Source organism: Aquarana catesbeiana, linkage group LG09 (genome assembly GCF_042186555.1).
Source record: "Aquarana catesbeiana isolate 2022-GZ linkage group LG09, ASM4218655v1, whole genome shotgun sequence".
Lineage (NCBI taxonomy): Eukaryota > Metazoa > Chordata > Amphibia > Anura > Ranidae > Aquarana > Aquarana catesbeiana.
The window spans coordinates 101,864,854-101,889,594 of NC_133332.1; the positions used below are offsets into that span (position 1 = coordinate 101,864,854).

General features: G+C 41.5%; 1 protein-coding gene across 7 annotated transcripts in view; it reads right to left on the reverse strand.

Annotated features, from left to right (window-relative positions):
- Positions 1-207: 207 nt before the first annotated feature.
- The window catches only part of ZNF185 (zinc finger protein 185 with LIM domain), a 190,173-nt gene continuing 165,639 nt past the window's right edge, over positions 208-24,741 (reverse strand). For all 7 annotated transcript variants that reach the window (XM_073599096.1, XM_073599100.1, XM_073599099.1 and 4 more), the window contains 7 exons: positions 22,884-22,973; positions 19,410-19,517; positions 17,141-17,209; positions 14,494-14,571; positions 13,707-13,809; positions 12,695-12,799; positions 208-3,811 (listed from right to left, as the gene is read on the reverse strand). In XM_073599096.1, the coding sequence (XP_073455197.1) occupies positions 12,701-12,799; positions 13,707-13,809; positions 14,494-14,571; positions 17,141-17,209; positions 19,410-19,517; positions 22,884-22,973 (547 nt within the window). In that variant the 3' untranslated portion in view covers positions 208-3,811; positions 12,695-12,700. The remainder of the gene's footprint in view (positions 3,812-12,694; positions 12,800-13,706; positions 13,810-14,493; positions 14,572-17,140; positions 17,210-19,409; positions 19,518-22,883; positions 22,974-24,741) is intronic.

Genomic DNA, 24,741 nt, shown 5'->3' on the forward strand with positions numbered 1-24,741 from the left:
TTCACCCAAGATTCACACAACTTTGATCCAAGTTTCACAATTTTTCAAAATGAAAAATGTGTGAATCCAAGATTAACACACTGATAAATAGCCCCCTTTAGCATACATTATAAAAAAAGGTTCTAGTGATGGTTTTGATGACTGACACAATAAACAGTTGATTTTGAGACTCTTTTCAGCGATCATTAAAAACACACATATTAATGCTTATCTAGAAATTGATAGCCTTTATTGAGTACAATGCAACTTTAGATAATTCCAGAAGTGTATGCTGCATACATGTATTAAACTTGTACAGCTTCCATTTCTTAAAAGAGTGTAAAATCACCATAGCAAGTATACAATATTTCATATCCTGCCCTACACAAAGATACATATTATTAAACAGGATTTTTGTTATAAACAGAAATTCTTCACCTGCATCAGGACCCTTTTTGTTCTGACCCAGAGGTGTCCATCCTTTGTGCATTTGGTGGTTTTCAAAATTGAGCAGATTCCACATATATTGCCCCCTGCTGGTAAAATATGGCATCACGGCTCCTCCAATAATAAAATTCTATGTGGGGGAAATCATTTAAACAGACGGAATCTGGAACAGCTGTGCTTACTAGTAATCAATCAGCTTCTAACGTCAGCTTGTTCAGATTAACTTTGAAAATGAAAGCTAGAAGCTAATTGGTTGCCATGCACATCTATTCCAGGCTTAGTAAATTCCCCTCTGTGTATTTTATCAAATGAGGAGGGATTTATGACTGCAATAGTGGAACAAAGGTGCCCCTTCCGATTAAAATAGATTTCCTAGGAAAATAGAAATCACCTATATCATTGCTGCCTTTTTCTGTAGAAACATGAAGAAGTCCCCACCTTTTGGAGTCTGCTAGTACCCATCAGTAAGCTTCTGTTTTTCTAAGGTTAAAATGCAATACTTTAATAAAAGCGGATATCAATGCATATGAAACCTACATACGGTTAAAAAAAAAAAACTTTTAGCTGTATAAAGAGGGAATCCTGCTGTGTTACTACATGGTATGGTCCAAAACTAATCAAAGATTTCCAGTTTCTTTGAGGGTTTTTTTCCAAAAATGTGAGATTTAGATGGTGAATTTGCATTATTGTTTAAAATCCCCTCTTTATCTAAATGTTCTCTCAAAAAGTCCATGATATTACTGTTCTATACATCTAAAATGTCAAGCATGGCTTGGGTATGTATAGGCAACCTAGTGTCTGCCTAAGCCCTGTCTGCACTGAAATGTAATTGGTGGTATTGCTGTAGACCAGGGATATGCAATTAGCGGACCTCCAGCTGTTGCAAAACTACAAGTCCCATCATGCTCTGCCTTTTTGTGTCATGCTTGTGGCTGTCACAGTCTTGCTATGCCTCATGGGACTTGTAGTTCTGCAACAGCTGGAGGTCAGCTAAATGCATATCCCTGCGTAGACCATGCAAAGAGGAGGAAATGCTCCTACTCAGGTGCCTTGTATTGGGCTCTGCAAAATGACCACATACTGAGACACTGCTTATAGAATTTAATGTACCATATCAACAAGGGAAGGATGTTTTATTTGTACTGAGTACAGTCTGATGCAGGCTGTATACCTTTTAAGACAGCCCCGGAACTACACATCATACATTGTCCTGTGGTCTTGCACATATGGGAATTAAATGGAGGCTTAGGTTATGCACATATGGGCATTAAATGGAGGCTTGGATCTCTTTCCTGGAATCCAATGCGTGTGCCCCAAACATAGAGCATTATAAAAAAATATATATGGAACTATAGTTTAATAGAAAAACTTCACTTTGCATTGCTCTGCAAAGCTGCTTGCAATGTCTAGACTGTACTTGATGCTGCAGGCATATTTACTTTTAGGACTCCCTGTGCCTGGAGGGTAGTTGAAAACCAAAGGACATGCCACAGATGCATACTAATACTAAACAAAACTAAGGGCTGGTTCATACCTTCTGCTTGGTAAAACACCTATCACTGTGCAGGAGTTACCAGTTCTGGCCAACGGTACCTTGAACTTTTTTTTCTCTATTCACATATCTTGATGTAACATTTCATTCATTTTTATACGGAGCAGCTGAGCTGCAGTCCATAGAAACAGAGAAATTTAGCCTTTGGATAAGCTGTGATGCAGAAATCTGCAACATGTGTGCATTTCTCCATACCGCGTGGCAGCTCACCCGAAGGCTGCATTTAAGTGGGAATTGTGCCCTTGCAGGGATTGGCGTTTTCATAGTGCAGAAACACGGTGATCTTCACAAAAGTGTAAATGAGCCCTACCTGTTGTTCAACAAGCCTAGAGGTCTACGGATGCACACAGGCTTTAAAAAATATAGAATTGATGCTTATTTCTAATGCGTACACAGTGCTCCCCGATTTCTGGTTTTAACTTTCATTTGATTGGGCTTTGCTTTATTTAAACGCAGGAGAAATTGATCTTAGAAACAATATCAATTTCTCTTGCAAGTATTTAGATGCGTTCAGATTATCCAAGTTGCCCCTGGACACACAGATTTCAATTTTTTTTTTCTAAAAGCAGATAAAGTGAATGCAGTTAAATGCACAGTGTGGATCATACAGTTCAAAATTATTACATGCATTTATATGAAATTAGAAATGTCCTATAAATGCATATAATTGCATGCCCATGTGAATGAGGCTTGAAGGGTGCACTGAGCCAAATGGTATACAAACAAGCACTTAGGGAAGAGTTCTTTTTGCTCCTATTTTAGACAAACCTAATCTACAGCTTCTGATGAGTTTTGACTTTGTGGCAGCTGTTCATGTCAATGGCTTCCCAAGTGGCACTGGCAATACAGCTGATGCAGGAGATTTAAACACAACCACTAGGCACATGGAGCACTTACATGTACTCATCCTCATATACTTACATGTCCCAAAGTAAGGAGATCTGTCATTGGGTTTTTGCAAACTACCAACGAATGTTGCTCTACCAAAGTATCAGTAAAACATGGGGAGGATTTACTAAGAATGCAGAGTGCAAAATATGGTGAAGCTCTACACAGAAACTAATCAGCTTCCACGTTTTATTGTCAGAACCTAATTTAACAAGCTGAAGTTAGAAGCTGATTGGCTACCATGCACAGCTGCACCAGATTCTGAGTGCTCCAGTTTTAGTAAATCATTACATATATTCTGGCAGCAGAACAACCAGCGGTGGAGCAGGCACATTGAGTGATTTAACACAAATAGCAATTGCTTAATAAAATAACACTGTATGTTTTATCAGGAAACAGGATTAATACAAACAACCGAAATTTAACTCTATCTATATTCCCAAAACACCAGTCATAAGCAGTTAGATTCACAAAAACCTTTTTATAGGTAGGACTTGTTAAATGGAAATTTTGAGTAATAGGACATGATTATTTGAAAAAATAGTAAATACTGTAAATACATTGACAAAAGACAAGTCACCCTATATACTTACTCCATATCTCTGATATAGATATAACTTCACTAAGCAGGTTGCACTAAGTCATATCAATTCTTGATAAGAATTTGTTCAATAAAGAAATATTTAACAGTCAGAAGAGGCCTATGACATTAATGTATGTACTGCATACTGTATGTCTCCACTTCAATATGTACAGATGTCAATCACAGTAAAAAGGTGCAATCCCTCTGAGTAAATAAATTGCATCTTAGATATTATAAGCAAATGAACATGAGTAAGAAAATACTTTAATTTGTAATAACTTGATCATGTTTAGCCAATAACCAGAATCTGGTAGCTCATTGATGATTCAGAGTTCCCATCATGGTTTTCCTTAAGCTGTAACCTACCATAAAAAGAAGAATATATATATGATAATTCTGCAATGATAAAACAGATACAATATCAGTAAGGGTTATTTACAATGCTCAGATTGAAAGCTGACCTATATGCAGATATAATTGGATTTTTTCATCATACTTGCCTGTAAAATCCTTTTCTTTGTGTACATCATGGGACACAGAGTCAGGCTAATATGCATTACCTACTGGGTTATACTTTATCTCCAGGTGAATGGACACTGGTAGACCAAAGGTCTTCAGACAGGAAGTGATCCCCTATATAACCCCTCCCACACAGGAAGCACAGTTTTGTAGCAAGCACTGAATCCTCAAAAAAAGTGGAGGGATCTCTGTGTCCCATGATGTACTCAAAGAAAAGGATTTTACAGGTAAGTATGACGAGAAAATCCTATTTTCTTTTTCATACTTCGTGGAACACAGAGTCAGGCTAATGTTCATTGCCTACTGGAACATCCCAGAGCAATAGCCTTGAGGGGAGGGAGACGCCCTGCCAAACAATAGCCATCAGAACTTATACGGCAGCCTGCAGTATACTGTGACTGAAAGCCAAATCCTCAGCTGCTCGAACATCGACTTGATACAATTTTGTGAATCAGGTAGCAGCCTTACAAATCTGAGCCACAGATACCTGATGGCAAAAAGCCCAGGAGGTTCCTACACCCCTGGTAGAATGAGCTCTCACCCTAAAGGGAGGAGCTTTACCTTTCAGACCGTAGGCCTGAATGACCAATTGACGGACCCAATTGGCAATGGAAGCTTTGGAAGCTGCCTGCCCTTTCTTGGGTCCTTTTGGAAAAACAAAAAAGGAGTCTGATCCTCGGATCTCCGCAGATCTAGACAAATAAACCTTGACTGCCCAGACAACGTCCAAAGAATGCAGTCGCCTCTCTTCGGCCGAACGATGCTGAGAGAAAAAAGAAGGCAAAAAAATGTCCTGATTTAAATGAAAGTCCGACACCACTTTTGGCAAAAAGGATGGAACAGGTGGTAACACGACCCTGTCATGGTGAAGGATCAAGCATGGTTCCCTGCACGAAAGGGCGGCCAATTCCAACATCCTTCGAGCTGAGGTGATGGGCATCAGGAAGGCTAGCTTGCGTGACAGCAAGTCTAATGGAATTTCCTTGATAGGTTCAAATGGTCGTTTCTGTAACACAGATAACACCAAGTTTAAATCCCAAGGACACATAGGTGACCTAATTGGGGGGGGGGGGGGGGGCAAGTGAGTTACCCCCTGCATAAAGGTTTGGATCAGTGAATGGGAGACTAAAGGCCTTTGAAAGAATACTGATAGGGCCGAAACTTGACCTCTGATTGTACTCAAAGCCAATTTGATTTCCACAGCTGACTGTACAAAAGAGAGAATTCTCCCAGTCACATATTTCCTAGGATGCCATTTTCTGGCTTCACACCAAGTGATATAAGTCTTCCAGACCTCATGATAAATTTTCCTAGTGACAGCTGTTCTAGCATTCATTAGGGTAGACACTACAGATCCCAAGATGCCACGGTCCTTTAACACCCTGGCCTCAATAGCCATGCCATCAAATGCCACTGCAGTGGCATTGTCGGACTGAACCCTGATAGGGCAGTCACGAAGCTCCACTGTCCAGGACCGTAGGGCCAGACATGCTGCCCATAATTCCAGGATGTTGATGGGCAAGATCTGTTCTGTCCCTGACCATTTACTGTGAGCCCTTCTAGGGTCGCTCCCCAGCCTGAGAGACTGGCATCTGTAGTCAGTACTCTCCAAGTTGCCAGGAGAAAAGATTTTCCCTTTCGCAGGTTCTGATCCTGAAACCACCAGTTTAGGCTTAAGCGTGCCCGAGGAGCTAAGCACATTGGATAATCCAGGGCTTTTCCTCTTCTGGTCCAGGCCAACAAGATGTCTTGTTGTAAAGGCCTGGAATGGAACTGGGCATAGGGCACTGCCTCGAAGGAGGATACCATCCTCCCTAGAAGACTCATACAGAGCCGAATGGAGGGTTATTTGATGCACCTGAACCTTCAGAGCACAGATCATTACAGATGGCAAAAATATTCTTGCTTGAACCGTATCTAGGTTCAGACCTAAATACTTTAGACTTTAAGCTAGTTTCAAGGCTGACTTTTCGGTATTTATGATCCAGCCTAAGCTTTTCAAATACCGCACTGTGCATGTTATGTTCTGTTCTAGAGCCTGTAATGAGTGATCTCTGAGTAGGAGATCGTCCACATACCCGACCACCAGGATCCCTTGGGCCCTTAAAAGACCCAGTACTGGTGCTAGGACCTTTGTTAACACCTGGGGAGCTGGCCCGAAGGGTAGAGCCACAAACTGAAAATGACATTCCTCTACTGCAAAACGTAGGAATCTCCGATGAGGCTGAAAGATAGGTAGGTGTAAATACACGTCTTTTATATCGATCGAGGCTAGAAAGTCTCCCCTCTGGAGTACTACTGAGTGGACAGACTCCATCCGAAAGGACTGTATCAGTAGATACTTGTTAAGGGATATTAGGTCCAAAATGGGCCTTGTGTCCTCGTTTGGTTTCTGAACCGTAAACAGGTTTGAGTAAAACCCTGTGCCCCTTTTGGATACCGTAACCTCTACAATCACTCCTTGATGTACTAGATGATGTAGTGCCTGAAGCAATACGTTTCTTTTTGGAGGATCCAAGGGAACGCTGGATCTTAAAAACCTCTGAGGGGGAACCCCCCGCAACTCCAGCTTGTGACCCGCGAGATATCATTGAGGTGACCCACTCGTCCTGATTATTGTTCTCCAAATGTCCGCAAAGTGTAGCAGCCTTCCCCCCCACTCGATGGAGTGGGGGCGTCCCCTCAAAATGAGGGCTTGGTGCTGGGGAAAAAAAAAACTTGGACCCAGGGCCTCTTCTAGCCTTGGCCCTGCGGCTTGCCCCTAGCCCTAGCGCCCTGTTGGCGGCAGAACCGTCTTGACGCTGAGACATTGGAGGAAGAAGTCCCTAAGGTTTTAAACGAGGGACGTCTGGTGCTTTTCTTGACAGGAAGTAGAAACCTCTTCCCTCCGAAGATCTTTTGGATATATTTGTCCAAATGATCACCAAATAAACGTTCCCCATATAAAAGGGAAACCTGCCAATAACTTTTTACAAGGAAGCTCGGCTGACCAGTTCTTAAGCCATAAGAGTCTGCGCATATGTACAGACAAGAGAGCCAAATGAGAAACCTGCTGTATTGAATCCTTTAGGGCATCTATAGCAAAACACAGCGTTCGAGAAATATCAATCTTACGTTCAGGCAGATCATCCTTCTGGTTAGGCCTATTAGGCCTAACCTATTAGGCGTTTGATATGATCCTTTATGGATTGGCAGATTCCAACTGCTTCAACAGCTGGCTATATAGCTGAACTGGCCAAAGAAAAGGAAGCCTTTAATAATGACGCCAATTTCTTGTCAACAGGGTCTTTCAAACCCTGTGCGTTATCTACCGGACAAGTTACGTTCTTGTTTAACCACTTAAGCCCCGGACCACTTGGCCGGCCAAAGACCAGAGCACTTTTTGCGATTCGGCACTGCATCGCTTTAACTGACAATTGCGCTGTCATGCGACGTGGCTCCCAAACAAAATTGACGTCCTTTTTTTTCCTACAAATAGAGCTTTCTTTTGGTGGTACTTGATCACCTCTGCGGTTTTTATTTTTTGCGCTATAAACAAAAAAATAGCGACAATTTTGAAAAAAAAACAAATTTTTTACTTTTTGCTATAATAAATAGCTCAAAAAAATATATAAAAAAAACATTTTTTTCCTCAGTTTAGGCCGATACGTATTCTTCTACATATTTTTGGTAAAAAAAACCCAAAAAAAACGCAATAAGCGTTTATTGATTGGTTTGCGCAAAAGTTATAGCGTCTACAAAATAGGGGATAGTTTTATGGCATTTTTATTAATCTTTTTTTTTTTTTACTAGTAATGGTGGCGATAAGCGATTTTTATCGTGACCGCGACATTATGGCGGACAGATCGGACACTTTTGGAGCGATTTTGGGACCAATCACATTTATACAGAGATCTGTGCAATTAAAAATGCATTGATTACTGTGTAAATGTGACTGGCAGTGAAGGGGTTAACCACTAGGAGGCACTGTAGGGGTTAAGTGTGTCCTAGGGAGTGATTCTAACTGTGGGGGGGGGGTGTGGCTATGTGTGACACGAGGGAGCTGTGATCAGTGTCCTATCACTAGGCAGAGCGGGGAAATGCTTGTTTACATTAGCATTTCCCCGTTCTTCCTCTCCGTGAGACGATCACAGAGTCTGCGGGACCCACGATCACACTCACGGAGCTCCCGGTGGGCACCCCCGCTCGCCCGCAAGCCGCCTCTTAAAGGGCAACGTCCAGGTATGTTAATCTGCCTATATGTGCCTTTCTGCTGCAGTATATCTGCGTGAGGCGGTCAGAAAGCGATTAAGGAAGAGACTGCTGCATCTACTGCTGGCATGCTCTATTTTTTTATGAAATTTTCATCCATGGGATATAAAAAGGAAAACCTCTTTGGAGGAACAAAAATCCTCTCAGGATGTTCCCAATCAGCATACACAGCCTGTTCCAACAGGGGGTGTAGAGAAAAAGCCTGTGCAGCTTGAAGAGGCCTCAGGGATCCCAAAGAGGACCAGGGGGGCTCAGTCACTAATGCAAGAGGCAACGTAAAGGCAGAATGAACCATTTCGGTCAGAGTCAGGATCAAAAGCCTCTGCGACTGAGAGGCAAACATCAACTGGATGTCTTCTTGTCCAGATTGCTCGGAAGCAGACTCATCTGCCGGGCCCTCCACAGAGTCCTGAGCTTTAAGCTCACCCCAATCCTCAACCCATTCCTGCTTCAGACTAGGAGGCTCTGGGGAGGGGGATCTGTCTCACTTCCTGCTACCCTGCGGGATGGGGGAAATCATGCCAGCAATCCTTTGCCCTAACCTGGCTAGGGCCGAGGACAGTTCATCTTTAGTGATAAAGGGTGAAGTAGCAGCGTTGACTGTAGGCACAATACACAGCGGCTCAAATTGCCCATAAGCCTCTGCTCTCTCAGGGGATACAACACTAGGAATACGACTAGGTTTACTAGGAACTACTGGTGACATCGGTGTGCCCTTCCCTATAGTGTTAGTCCCGCTCCTCTTTTGTTAAGACATTTACCTGCCACAAAAAGAGAGTACTTGGGTGTAGTATTAAAACACCTCAGAAGGGAGAACCTTTAACAGCGCTCCAAAGCCCCTATTTAACAATCCTGCTAACCACCTTTAGCCTGCCAAGCAACACTTGGTGACTCACGTGACCCGGGTAAGGAAAGAATGAAGCTCTGCAAGTGTCTGTTCAGAGCCTGCTCTGTGTCCCACAGCTGCCTTCTGGAAGCACTGCATGCTTGGCCTACACAGCTTAAATAAGCTGGGTGTGCACCGCAACATTGTGTGCGTGCATGTGCGCACGCAGGTGCATGGTCCCGGCAAACGGCGTGGCTGTATTCGCGCATTACGCGAATCCTCGTGCGCCCAGATAAAGGCTACTGTGCATGTGCAACAAAGCCGTGTGCGTCATGGCTGCCAAACAAACAACTGCTAAGTCCAGCGGCGCTTTTGCAAATGCACGTGCACCCTGGGGAACCGGGGGAAATGGCGCATCGTTGTGTGCCATCATACAGGTAAGAAACAGCCAAACACAAGCAAAAAAAAGGTACAGTTTGCAAACACCCACCGCTAGCCCAAAACTCCCCCGTATGGTCACCGCACACAGGCTCTTGCTAGCGTGACTGATTGTTACAATCACTGGGACACCCCACAATAATAAGTAAAGGGGTTTCACTTACCCGTCCAGGCGCAGGGCAGCTTAAAAACTAAGAGCCCAAACTTCACCCATCACAACGGGTTCCTGTCACTTGAGGACCTTCAAGGACTGGGTACCCTTTTCATGTTTAGGGTCCACTCCCTTGGACCTGCACAGCAACCTGCAGGAATGCCGTAGCACTGTGGTGTCCAGGGTTCCACTTCGCATGGTCCAGCGCCCGGAGGCCGCATTACAGGCAAAACCTTGCAGGATCTTGAGTCTTCTTTGCGAGGCTTGGGTTCAATTTATCTAAGCATATAGGCCTGTGTCAAATGGATCCGATTGGTCAATCCCTTGATATATTTAAGAACTGTTTGTGGGACTAGAGACCTGGAGCTCAGAGGGCTCAAACAAACCATGCCATCCACCTTGCAGACACTGGTAGAAAAGTGCTGCCTGCGTGGGAGGGGTTATATAGGGGATCACTTCCTGTCCGAAGACCTTTGGTCTACAGGTGTCCATTCACCTGGTGATGGAATATAACCGAGTAGGTAATATTAACCTGACTCGGTGTCCCATGATGTATGAAAAAGAAAAACTGATTTCATTCCGTAATGCAATCATTAAAATCGTTACATTTATTTTCAAGACAACAGATATAAGCACATGAATGTGTCTTGGTAATGGTCTTCTGTAAACCTATACAAAGCAGAACCCAGGCTGGGAAAGTAAGAGTAACCACACTATTGCTCTTTTGTTGTGCACAGTCTAGCTGTGTGGATATGCTTACAGGAGGGGAGATCACAAAGATATATTACTGTGCCTGCATGTTCATTGCCAAGTCATAGGCTGGAGTTGTTTCTTGACCAAGTTGTATTGCTTAATTGTACTGTAATCTGCAAGGCATTTCTGACCAGACAGGGGTGCCTGGATTACAAAACTGACTGAAGAGAATTACACATTCTTTTTCAGGTAGAACACTTGGGCAACCCAGACATTCAGTTTCTGCTATAGATTCTATACTTTGAGAAATTAGGTTCAGTGCCTTGTATTGAGGGCTCTAGGGTCTACACAGAACTCTGACCCACTTGATTTTCTTGTACCTGAAAATCTAGAGGTGTTAGCCGACTAGCTACTGTATATGAGGCCAGTCATAAAATCAATGCGGTAGTAGACTGTCCATTTTGGTCTGCAGCTTGTCATGAATTATGCAGGCTATTTAGTCATGCTCTACTGCAACTGCTTGCACATGAATCTTCAGCTGGTTAACAATTTGTATGCCTGATTTCCTGCTATCTGCTGGTTAAGACAATTTATATAGACGTTCTTCCAGCGCAAGCACCAAAAATTTATAAAAACTGAAATGGCACGCAGATATTGTAAGGCTATTCTATGATATTCATGTATGTATAAAATCGTGACTTTAGTTATCTAAGATTTATTAAATAATTTTTTAAAACATTGGGGGAACAATAGAGCAATAACTCTTTTTAAAGAATTGTGTTTCCATTGAGAAGAAACCTACCTCTCATCATTTCAAAAAGGGAAGCTTAATAATTTTAGTACGTATATCTTATTTTATCAAAGTATATTAAAACTCAATTACTAAAATAATTTTCTAATTTTCTAAATCTGCAACTTTCGTTAAAATAATGCCTGGTGATCCTGCTATGGAAGTCCTTGTTGAAGCACTTTCTTTAATAGGGTGACAATGTTCTGTCCTCTACTCCTCATTGCACTAGTGGAGGCCCGTAATGCAGGGCACAGGGGTGCCGCCCCCCTATCCATGCGCCCGGCCCCCTAATTTACATGCAGGGCACCGGACGCATGGATTTCAATAGGGTTTTTTTTTGTTTTGTTTTTTTAGAAGCACATGATTAGAGCCCGAAGGCTCTAATTGGCTTAAAAAAAAAAGTGAGCCCATCCACTTGAGTGACATTAGCGAATTAATATTCGCTAATGTTTTCCTGTTTCTCCTCCCGGCCAATGGGGTCTCAGAAGCCTCTTCCTGATTGGCCGGAGGAGAAGACCCGATTGGCCGGAAGAAGAAGACGGAGGGGATGCATGCATGGGGGAGAGCCGGTCTTCTCCTCCCTGCAACCCGGGGGGTGGAGGATTCCAATGGAGACTACAAGTGGCTATTTCAGCATAGATTATGCAGACGAGGTCCACGGTTGTCACCATCAGGAAACCTGCCCTAAGAAATACCATGCAGTAGTTGCTGGAGGGCATGGATACAGCCATGGGTGTCCAAAGAACTTTTTTCAGGGGGGCATCATTTTAGGTCACCCATGCTCCACCCTTTTTGACAATTTCATGAAGGGGAGGGGCTTAGTCATTATCACATAAAGTGCAGGCATGTGCCCATCACTTTCAGCCTCATTGTGCCCAAAAAATGTGGCTTGTACAGTACGGATGGGGGGAACAGTATGTGTATATCTAGGGGGTGGATGGTATATGTATATACAGGAAGGAAGGTGGGTGTATATAGCTCTATACAGGACAGATGATGTATAACTGCAGTCAGTTATGATGGAGGAAGATCTCTATATACAGGAAGGAAGGTGGGTATATACAGCTACCTGATATAGAGACCTTCCTCCATCATGTGTCCTGTATACAGCTATATATACAGGGCAGATGATGTATATCTGCAGTCAGTAATGATGGAGGAATATGGGAAGGAAGATGGGTGTATATAGCTGTATACAGGACAGGACAGATGATATGATCTATGTAAAGCACTGCGTAAATTGAGGGCTCTATACAATTACTTGTAATAAATAAAAAAAATAAAACATCTGTAGGAATGGGTAGAAAATCTTGTATTTTCGTAAATATATTCAGCTTTGTGACTTTAAAGGATAACAATACTTTTAGTACAATTATCCTTTATATAGATCCCTTTCCCAGCAATTCACTGACATGTTATACTTATGTGTCCACACAGTCTCTTTACCAAAAGTCTCCTGGATGGGATTTATACAGGACAATCTCCATTGGTAAGGACATCTGCTATTTGTCCAAATGGGGACACCCATCCATAGATATGAATAGGGATGTATTGTGAACATTGAAAAAAATACTTACATCCAACTAGAAGAGCTTCTCATAGCAGCTCTCACAGTGAACCACATCCCGATGAATAAACAGGCTGTCAATTAAATCTCCCATTGGCTTATTGCAAATTCCACACTGTGGGGATAAACACACATAAGATCAGAAGTACATTCATACAAAAAAGTGGATTATTGCGCCATAAATTCTATAGACAGAACAGAGTGTAGATGTGGTGCACACAAACTTATCACCTGTTATATATAGTACATGAGGAGCCTTCACACATTGTTCTGTACATTGGGAGACTGCTGATGAGCCCTAATCATAGTAAAGCTAATAGAGAGCCTCTGTACACAGATAACATCAGGAGACTCAGTATCTTGATTCTATGTCTGTCTAAGGTTACCTATACACATTAGGATTTCTCTTGTTCAGAACACCTGCTTGGCTGCAGTCACTGGCTGAGAATTTTCCAAGTGGCTCGTCAAACTTTGATCTGAATATCGAAAGAGCCTCTTGGAAAAATCTTGGCTGAACAGTGACCACAGGTGGTGGAAACAGGGCTACCGACTGCTCAAATTTTAGTTAATTCTGCAGGAATTGGTAAAAATGTATGGCCAGCAAAACTTCATAAGCTTAGCAATATATACACATCAGAGGAGATGGTGCTTGGCAGAGCTGGATCTTTAAATAATTAATATCAGTGCAAATGTGAGGTCAGTTTGTATGGTGCTTCAGTCTACAGAGATAGGCCTAGAGCAGTAGAAACCACTGGGGAGCCACAGGATGAAAGACCACTGGCTCAGGAGCTGCTGGATTCCCACCAGTTGGCAAATATGATCTGAAACTTGTCTAAAAAGAAAAATTACACAAGCTATCAATCAATACCTGATCTATCAACCTGTGTATATAATCTATCCTTTTGTTGGTATGTACCTATCTGTCTATATATTAAAAAAATAAATACAAATAATATATGTTTGTGTCCTTCAGGTTCAGTTATTTTATATGTAAGTTTAGTAGTAATAACAAGTATTATTACCTTAAAACAATACTCATGGCAGTAGATATTAAGGTGTTCTAGAATGATCTTGGCACAGTCTTTGATTTCACGACCACAATAAGTGCAGGGACCTTCGTCAGATCTAAAAGGCAAATGGGCATGTTAATTTACTTTTTAAAGAAAAAAAAAAGTAGTGCAACTTGACTTATGTACAAAGAACTAATGTTTAGAGTTGGTACCCAGCTCTTAAAGTGGCCTATTTACAGGTATATTTATGTGCGAGAAAAATCTCATTGGTACATTCTACAATCTCTACAGAAATTTGATGAACCATTTCATATGCTTTTAAGATTAAATTTGGAATGAATTTAATCTTCCAAAAGGAAACCACATACACTGTTAGAAATTCTCCAGTTCGAGAAAATGTTTCCATCCTGCCTTTTCAAATGTCTTTATCGTTACGGTCAAAAACGAACATCAATTTGGCCCCACTAAAGAATGAACGAGCGTTAAGAAAACCAACATTTTCAAACAAAATTCCGCTAGCATAGGGCCAGCTTATGTGTGCGATGTGTAAGAGAATGTCAGTTGACAAAACAACAGACTTCAGGTGACCCCTTAAATGCTGAAGCTCAGGGCTCATGCAGAGCAAGCAAACATAAATAGGGTGAAAATACAAAGCATTTGTACTCAAGCCTCCACATTTACAATACATAAACCAGAATACTGAAATTCAGTTTGGACTGGCTCTATTAAACCGGAACTATGTGTCACTTCACTTCAACATTAACGGTCAACTGATTTCCCATATGTCCCCTCAGCTTACCTCCTTGGTGCACTGCTGTACAGATAACTGGAACTGGAGCTGTAGGATATCTCAGAATCACCTGAGAAGTCTGGTAGACTTGTGTAAAAGAATAAGAAAACACACATCAGAAACATTACATTGGCAAGGCATGCTTACAAACCAACATCTCAGAATTCTTTGTCAGTTAGAACAGAGCAGTTTGCTTCAGGAAATATAAAAGTGTGTCCTTACTCTATTCTCTCCATTGCATTCAAGTGGAATTTATGAAGCAAGGTGGTGCCACATCATTCGCCATTATGTGTAAAGCCTGGTACACAAAGTTTTTTTGGTTCAACCCGGCGGGTGCAACGGAAAAAAACCTCACAACTCAGATCGGAGCTGCTATACTAACAATCCGATGTTAGTACAGCGATTTCCCCTGCTGTGCTTTTGTATTCTGACAGGGGGGCGCCCCGCGTGCCACAACACTCCGGTCAGTGCTCTCAGCCATTGGCTGGGAACGCTGATTGGGAGCTGGTCGGCTGCTGGTTTTGCAACAAGCACGTCCATCAGAAGATGGCCGAATGGATGCTGCCATATAGTTACATATTTAGTAAGGTTGAATAAAGACACCAGTCCATCCAGTTCAACCGGAGTGAGTACACACTCACATCGGTCCCTACCCTCAAGGAGCCCACAATCCAAGGTCCCCAACTCACATTCATATACTAGGGCCAATTTTTGGACAGAAGCCAATTAACCTACCAGCATGTCTTTGGAGTGTGGGAGGAAACCGGAGTACCCGGAGGAAACCCACGCAGGCACAGGGAGAACATGCAAACTCCAGGCAGGTAGTGTCGTGGTTGGGATTCAAACCAGCGACTCTTTTTACTGCTAGGTGAGAGTGCTATCCACTACACCACTATGCCGCCAAAATACATATACATGGGCCAAACGTCGGCCAGTTTTCATTGAATCAGCCAATGCTGCCTGACATTCGGCCCGTATGTACCAGGCTTTAGTTTATCTAGGCACCTGCTGGTTCTGTTCTTTGCATCTTAGAGATGCTGGGAATATGCCAGGACTGACTAATGTAATGTAATAAAACTTAAAAAAGTGAAAGGAATTTTCCGATTTTGGGATGTCACCAGAACAGGAGTGGAGGGGAAATCTTCCAATGGGGACACTAGTTTTGGGGACAACCAGGGATTCCTGCACTTTGAAGATATTTCTTCTCACTTTCTGTTTTGGCTATAGGACAGGATATAAAGGGAAATCTGCTCATTGGTACACAGATGGCAAAAACACAACCCTCACATATCCAAATAAAAAAAAAGTTTTGCCTTGCTGACTATTAAAAACATTCTCTAAAGAAACCCTAAGGTTCCACAGAATCAAATGACTCAGTTTTAAAAGACAACTTCATAGAACTTGGTTTCATTTTTATAAGCTGAGGGTTTAAATGCATGTACTGGGTGTGTTTCTCTTCCAAACTGTATATTTTTTCTAACAAAACAAAATAGTACACCGCTCAATGTAGTCACCCTTATGTTCCACCTCCACTGTACAAGCAAAGGCTGCTGGCCCTTCACCTAGCAGAAAGTCAGATGTGAAGAAAAAATGTCTGGATGGCCTCACTCCAATAAAATCCCTTTTATTTAAATCCAAAAAGCATATAAAATGACAGTCCATACAGCTGTATTGCTTGCTGTATCTTTTTCCCCTCGCTTGCTGTATGGGCTGTTATTTTATATGCTTTTTGGATTCAAATAAAGGTGATTTTATTGGAGTGCGGCCATCCAAACAATTCTTATTGATATCTGTATATTTTGTCTGATGCCGTGACTTATTTTAAAAAGTATGTAAACCCAACATTTTATATTCCTGATATGTGCCTGCTGTACCATGTACTTGAATGAAAAAGTATCCTGTTCTCCTTGTATTGCTTTCTTTGTATGAAACCCCTGGTTCCTGCCAGTCCCACTGCTCTCCTGGTCAGTCGTCAGTTCTCTAGCTATGCTGGGAACTCAGCCTGCTCTCCTCCAATGATCAGACTTGCCGCCGCCACCCCCCCCCCCCCCCCCACACACACACACCCTTTAATTGGGAAGCTCAGTGTGCTGCTGCTTATCCTCCCCCAGCTCTTAGGAAGCTGAGAACATGTGGTAATGTGATCACTTATAAAAAAAAAAAAAAAAGTATTGATAATGTTTTTATACAGTATCTATACACAAATGTTTTGCCATTCATTTTTATTCTAAACTGAATGAGTTGTTTTATAAGGCGATTATTTGCAATCTCTTTAAGTTTGTTAATACTCATACTTAACATATGAATAAATATGTATTACATGTACATAAATCAACATGCGCACCCCCCCCCCCCAATACAGACATGCTAGAACACCAGCTTCATGTATAATATCTCTGGAAACTTTTAGAATTTAAAATAATTAGTAAAATATTGGCAATTATGTAATACAAGTTGTATCTAGGCCATGGACTTAGTTCATACTCTCTTACATCTGCACTGTGAAAGCTCTAGAATCAGTTTAGTGCAGATGAGACTACCTAGAGTTGTACCCAGGGCTTAGAACTGGGAGGCCTGGATTCAGATCATGTAATTAGGGTTATACAGCTGTTAGCCTGACCATTACATATATATAATGAATTAAAACACCTCTCACCCAGCAGTGGTTGGAGATTTCATATTCTCACTTGTGTTGACGTACTCCTTCAGAAAAAGGATTCCTTTGCTATCAGAATAAAATAAAACTTTAGATTTAGGAGCAGTTGTCACAAACACGTTTACAATAATCAATTGAGCTGCGAATACTTCAAATAATAAAGAAGTCTATTCATATAACTTCCAAATTTATTTTTATTCTTCTGCACTTCACTCAGTTTAACTGCTGAATTCTATCATTTCTTCTACAGTTCATGAAATCAGAAGTATACCAAAATACCAACAAGATAGCAGACTACTGTAAAAACATTTGGAATGTAGATCCTTTATTCCCTTGTATTGTATGCATTGTATATAAATCAAATTGTCACTTTTGTTGACATGTCAAGCAGACAAAATTGCACAGAGCAGCTTTATAAACAACCAAAATTACAAGGATGAAAGAAATCATGACAACTCATTGCCATTTCCAAAGTATCCACTAGGTGGCAGACAGGGTGATCCAGACCTGCGTCTATGATGGTTTTCACACCTGAGCGGAATGTATACTTGGTGATTTGGAAGGGGTTTTCAGGCATTTAAAAATAAATAAAAAGAAAAATGTCCTTGCAAAGAAATCAATTAACACTTCCTTGTCCTGCAACCCACACCACAGATATTCACTCTCAAGAAGAGCGAAGCTTGCTGAAGCATCTTCAAGAACTGATAGCTAGGACACTAAGGGGGTTATTTACAAAAGGAGAATCCACTTTGCACTGAAAGTGCACTTGGAAGTGCAGTCGCTCTAAATCTAAGGGGTAGATCTGAAATGATTGGAAGCTCTGCTGATTTATCATCCAATCATGTGCAAGCTAAAATGCTGTTTTTTATTTTCCTTGCATGTCCCCCTCAGATCTACAGCGACTGCACTTCCAAGTGCACTTGCAGTGCAAAGTAGATTTTCCTTTAGTAAATATAACAATGTAAGTGTTTTTACACATGTATCAAGCTTCAGCTTGTTTCCTGGGCTGGGCAAAGGGAGGAGAGGGGTTCTGGAGGAGGAAAGGAATTCTTTAGGCGTGAAAACATGCAAACACGCACAGATTGTGCATTTACAGACAGACACTCTTATTGGTCTATGGGACCAAAATGCCTAAATATGCTCAAAAACAGCTCCTGTCTAGGGCATAGCATAGGACAGCTGAGCATACATCTGTAAATTAGATTTTGAGAATTATTAGACAATTAGAAATAATGGAATTCTGCATGTTGAGCATCGTCAGGTGTAGTTAGGAAAACAAATAGAGAGACACTCAAGTGTGAGTGTGGGGTTTAAAGGATAAGTTCACCTTTTGGAATATGTTACTCCCATATTTAGAGTGAAACATGTTATGAACGAACAGGCCCCTGCAGCTCCACGATCTAGCTTCCGCCCGCCCAGCCGCATCACTCATTCACAGTGTCCTGTGAATGGAGAACTACAAGGTCCGGCAGCCTGATGTACGGGCAAGCAGATACATCGGCAGATCTGCTGGAGACCTGCATGGCTCCAGCGACCTACTGATCACTGATGCAATGCTTTACAGGCTCCAAAGATAATTTAAAAAAATAAATGCACATTTTTTACCTGCAAAAAAATGTGCAATTAGAATTTTTTTCTAAAAAGTGAACTTATCCTTTAAAGCAGTGGTCTCCAAACTGTGGCCCGTGGGCCAAAAGCGGCCCTTTGCTTGCCTGTATGCGGCCCTTGGGGCACTGCTCCTCACATGGATACAAGGCACTATTCCTCCCACAGAAATTAGATGGGGCTCTTTCCTTCCACTGACACCAATGATGGAGCATATTCCCTCCCATGGACACTAATGATGGAGCATATTCCCTCCCATGGACACTAATGATGGGGCACTGAATCTCCCATTGACACCAAGACTGTGCACTATTAATCCCACTAATGCCAATGATGGGGCATCATTCCTTCCACAGACACCAATGATGAGGCACCATTCCTTCCGCAGACACCAGTGATGGGGCACCATTCCTACCACAGACACCAATGATGGGGCACCATTCCTTCCACAGACACCAATGATGGGGCACCATTCCTTCCACAGACACCAATGATGGGGCACCATTCCTCCCACTGATACCAACGATGGGGCACCATTCCTGGTCAGCTTAAAGCTATTTTGTCACCATGGAGGTGCTACAAGTGCAGAATCGTGCTTGTGATAATCACCTAATAACAGAAGGTTTTTATATTGCAGTGCTTAGGTCTTTAGAAAATACCTTACCTGGAAGACTGAGGATCGTACGAACTTGTGTCTCCATAGGAAGAATTGTCATATCGTGTTTCCACTGTGGTAGATGTTGTACCATTTTCCCTTGAGTTATGGACAGTTCTGAAAATAAGAATTTCCAGGTAAAACAGAATTACAAGGGTATAAGCAATACATTAGCATATCCTAATAACACACTAAGGCTGAATTGGTCAAATTTCGAAAGAATTTTCTTTGGAAAATCTTATCTAAGAATTTTCGTTTGTGTTTCACACCATTAGTGGGCTGCAGCAACAGCCCATTTTCATGCGGCCATTGAATTTGAGTAATCAGACATGTTGGAAATTTTTTTGAAAAACAAACGATTTTCTAATCAATGATGGGAGAATCGTGCGAGAAATGTAAATCGAAAAAGAAATGCGCATGTGCAAGAAAGAAAATTCCCGGAAGTAAAAAAAAAAAAAAAAAAAAAAGATTCCCAGCCACAAAAATTATTTTCTGTAGCAATTGAGGTGAAATTGAAGGCTTGGTTGGCCGAATTTCGAAATCAATGGTGGCTCATCGGATCACAAAACGCACAAAATTTCTGATTTTTAAAAGAAAATTCTTTTGAAATTTGACCATGTATGACCAGCCTTAGAGACAAATATTTTTTTTAAATATATCTAAAGCCAACTTTTTTTCCATTTTGGATAAAGTATGGAGTGAGGAAAAAACCCTGCCTGCTTTTGTGTGTGTGTGTGTATCCAATTGGGAAAATGTTACTTTTCTTCCTGTCCTGTAAACAGGAGGCAAGAGGAAATTTCTGCAAAATAAGAGAAATGTCATCTTAGGCAATTGTCCCCATGGAAAGATTTCCCCCTCAATTCAGTGGGCACCAAGACATATTGAGAGGATAACCCCCACCAGTAGGGGCACAGACCGCAATAAAAGTTGATTGTTGTTCTAACCATTCATCACTCTATTTAAAATGTTTTTTAAAAAATGTGATTTTAAAAACTAGCAGACAGATTTACAAAGATTACCATCACAAGCAATTAGTATTTTTAGCAAACACAATTATAATTAATGTGAAAACATATGCATGCTGCTAGCCATGCAAATATAAAGCATACATGCAACTTTAATGTTCAAAAAAAAAAAAAAGTTACAGATGAAATATTACTCCATTTTGAAAAGAATCCATGCATCAACAACAAAATCAAAAATGTAATATTTAGAAAGAGGCAGATAAGTGACTGGCATTCTTGTCTGACAGCGCTAAGGTTCATGGGATAGTTATCGTTGGGAAAAAAAACAAAAAAACATGCAAACACAAGGAGATCATACAATCTCTATGCAAATTACGATTTTCCTGTAGATTGTATATTCTTCCCTGTGTTTTCATGGGTTTTCTCTTACATTCTGAAAATAGAAAGTTAACTGGCATCTGACCAAACTGCCTCTAGTGCAGGGATATGCAATTAGTGGACCTTATCCCCGCTCTAGTGTATGTGTAAAAAACATCTCAATACAGTACTGGGAACAATAGTAACAATGAAATCTAATCATCCCCAGAAAGCTCTTTTGCAATTGTCTTCTTTCTCCTTGACATTTAATTGAATTCCTGTTCACAGGCTTGCTATAGCATTTAGGACTTGTTTTGCTTTAAAGAGGAACTGCAGTCTGCTCACATAATTTGTAATAAAAACATCTTTGCCATTCTGAAGCTTCCCTCCAACCACTTTGCATATTATTTTATGCATGCTGTGATTCTGTAGTTGCCAAATATTCTGCAGAAATCTCCTTCCACCGAGTCTAGCTGCAGCTCCACCAACTGTGGAAAGCTGAAACTGCTGCCTGTTCCACTTCCTGGATTTACATAGACACACGGAGGCACACCTCCAGCTCTGCAGCTCTCATTGGCCCTCCCAGGACTCACCCCCCCTCCCTTCCTGGCAAACTCTCACAAGTGGGCTGTATAAGGTATTTACTGGCAGAAAAAAAAAATGTTTTACTATCCAAAGTTAAAACAACAAGGGCAGGAGATTTAATAGATGGAAAGTTGAAAAACGTACTGAAGGTCCACTTTAAGCCAGCCATACATGGATCGAAATTTGGTCGCTTCAGCAGGGACCTGCTGATTTTCAATCCATGTATTGGCACCCTGGCTGTTCACAAGTCAATCCATCGATCCACTTGTGTACAACCAGCCTGATGGGTTTTTCCCAAACAATTTGAAGCAGCAACACTTTGCATTGTGTTCTGGCAGCAGGGAAGGCTCCCCGCTGGCAGAAGGCAATAGTGCTGCGGTAGGGATTCCCCCATCAACATTGACTATAAGGCAATAGTGCTGCGGTAGGGATTCCCCCATCAACATTGACTATAAGGCAATAGTGCTGTGGTAGGGATTCCCCCATCAACATTGACTATGTTGATGGTGGAATCAACCACTTTTCTTTCATTCCACCCATGGTACAAGGAAAGAAATTTGCATATTGTATGGCCTGCTTTACTCTATAGAGAATTTGGCAAAACTGCGGTAAGCAGTACTGTATATACAGTGATCATTTTGCAGCATCAGGAACTACTGTCCCTGACTAAGGCAGGCCATACATTATGCAATCTTCTTTTCTTCCACCACGGGTTTTTCCTGTCAAGGTTAACTTAGCAAATGACTTTGTTCAGTAAATCCAGCTTCCAATATAGAATCTTTTGATGCTTCCACTCTGTCCCAATGCCAAGTCATTCTGTTTAGGCAAAGCTCTCTCCTGTCCCCATTCTTTCCTATGGGCCCATCACCATGGTGGGGTACCTCACTGGGCAATAAGAGGGGAGAAGGCAGGAAGGAGCGGGCAAGCTTTGACACTACCAGGAACAGCCAAAGCTTTGTCCAATTAGAACTTAGGCCCCTGTTGGATTTTTATAAATGTATGTACACCCTCTCCGCTTGGGTTTCTGCCCTTACTTCTAATTACAGATAGCATCAAAGGATTTTTTTTCAGTGTGTTAAGAAAAGGTTATAACCCTCACTTATTTCTTGCCTACTCTTTTTAAACTACTGATCATATGTTAATTATTTACATTTTTATTTTGTTTGTTTTTTGTAGCATTGCACTAGGAAAAAAAAGTAAAAAAAAAAAAAAAGCTTTTATTTTATTTGTATTTTATGGGGAAAATTATTTTAGTATTTTAAAAAAAGAGACCTAATGCACATTAGTATTTACACCCATGGTAATACTGTTTAAAGAAAGCCCTGTCTCTCCCCCCCCCCCACAAACAATCTAGGTGCCTCAGTATCATAAGTAATGACAAAGCTATAATGCCATAGGAGGTATACAAATATGGAAGAGTAAATGGTTTAAAAAGTACAATCCAATTCATAAGCTAATTGCTTAATAATGCATAGGTACTAACTGGATTACAAATACATTAATTAATAGCATAAGTATTTTAAGAATGGGATTCCTTCATGTAGACTTTATATACAGATGAATGCTCTTCTCCTACCGTGTTGATCTGGTATTGCGGTCTTCTAGATAATCTGTGTATACAGGATCTGTGGAGCGAGTTGTGGTGACTGTAGTACGTGAGCTGGATCTAATTCAAAGATAAAGACGAGGATGTTAAAATAATATCTATGGTATGTACGTACTTGTGTAACCATCAACCATATTGTATACAGTATTGATTTAAAGGGTCCGTGTCGTGAACCAATACACCTGTTTTGATTAGGTTCTGATAGAACACTCATGAGCCATTGCTAATTCAAGAACAGCGACTCCAGGATAGGCAAGAACTGTAAATGGCTCTCCTAAAATAAAGGCATTATTAAAGTTTTTTATGTATTTGTTATCCCAAAATTTCATATTCCTGATATGTGCCTGTTATACCATGTATTGTGCTAAAAAGGATTTGTTTTCTATGTATTGCTTCCTTTTTGTGAAATACCTGGTGACCCTACCATTCCCTCCGTTTTCCTATTGCAAACTGACCTTGCTGGACATCCTTCCCAGTGTGGTCAGTATTCTGGCTGTGCTAGGAGCACAGCCTGCCTTGTCCTCCAATGGCCAAGACATGCGCTGCCACCCCCCTGCACAGCTCCTCTCTGGGATGATCAGTGGTATTGCTTTCTCTGCCTCCTGCTGACCCCCCCCCCCCGCATCTGCACCCCTACATCTCTAAGGCTGCATTCACACCTGAGCGTAGTGTCTTTGAGCGCTTTTCTGGTGTTTTTATGTTTTTGGGCTTTGGCATTTTTTTATTAGCCAATAGAGAAAACTATTTTCTGTTGCATCATTTGTTGCTCGGTATTTTAGCTTTTCCATTAGCTTTTATTTCCTCTTTCATTATTATTCATTTATTATAATGTTTTTTCGTTAGGGTAAGGGGTTTGAGTTCAGTTTAGGTTAGGATTAGGAGTTGGGGTTAGGGTTATTCATTATTATTTTCTTTATTTTTTATTCCATTATTATTATACGAATAATAATAAATGAATTAATAAATGTAAAATAAATACACAAATAAATAAAATCCTAAATAGAAAATAAATACCAAGTAACGATAAATAAGGAACTCTTAACTTTAACCCTTACCCCTTAAAAAATAAGATAATATATAAACTAAAACACACTAACCCTAACACAAAAATAATAATAATTTTATTATTATTAATAATAATGTATTTTTCCTGACAGACTCCATGGCAGCCTACGTATGGGTTAATCCCGCCTCTCATACCTCATAGGACCCCACTCCCATAAATCTTTGCTTCCAGCCATAGACCGTGTTCCTTTTTTTGTCCTCCTCCTAGGACCAAGGTGTATCTTACCTTATGAAGTTTTCTGCGGTCCGGTTCTGGTTGCACGGTGGTTCTGATGGCGGTTCTGGAGTCCAGCAGTCAAAGCTATTAGCAGGGTGGATACGGGTAGCTTTGCGATGCCATGAAGAGCTTACTAGCCTTGCCATTGGCAGGCAAGCGGCAACTGGGCCAAACGTCCTTGCTATTAGCAGGAGGCCCCCCCCTTATTGAAGCCCGGCCGTGCAGTGGATGATCGTCCCCAAATCAGACTGGACCAGGATCGTGCGGTGGTATCGTATATTTCATTGTTTCATTCCATATATGGCTGCTGTTTTTGTGTGTATTGTTCGTTCCTGTATCTTTTTTTCTGGCCTCTATGGCGGCTGGAACGCATCTGCGTCCCACTCCGCCGCGTCTTCCGGGTCCCTGCACATTGCGATCCTCGTCTGAAAGTGAGGCTTGGTTCGCGCATGCGCAGTTCCGGGAAAACGGCGGCGGTCGCGCATGCGCGCGAGCCCCGCTTGTCGACGCTGGGGGGTGCGGTGACGTCATCGGCGGCGCCAAGTT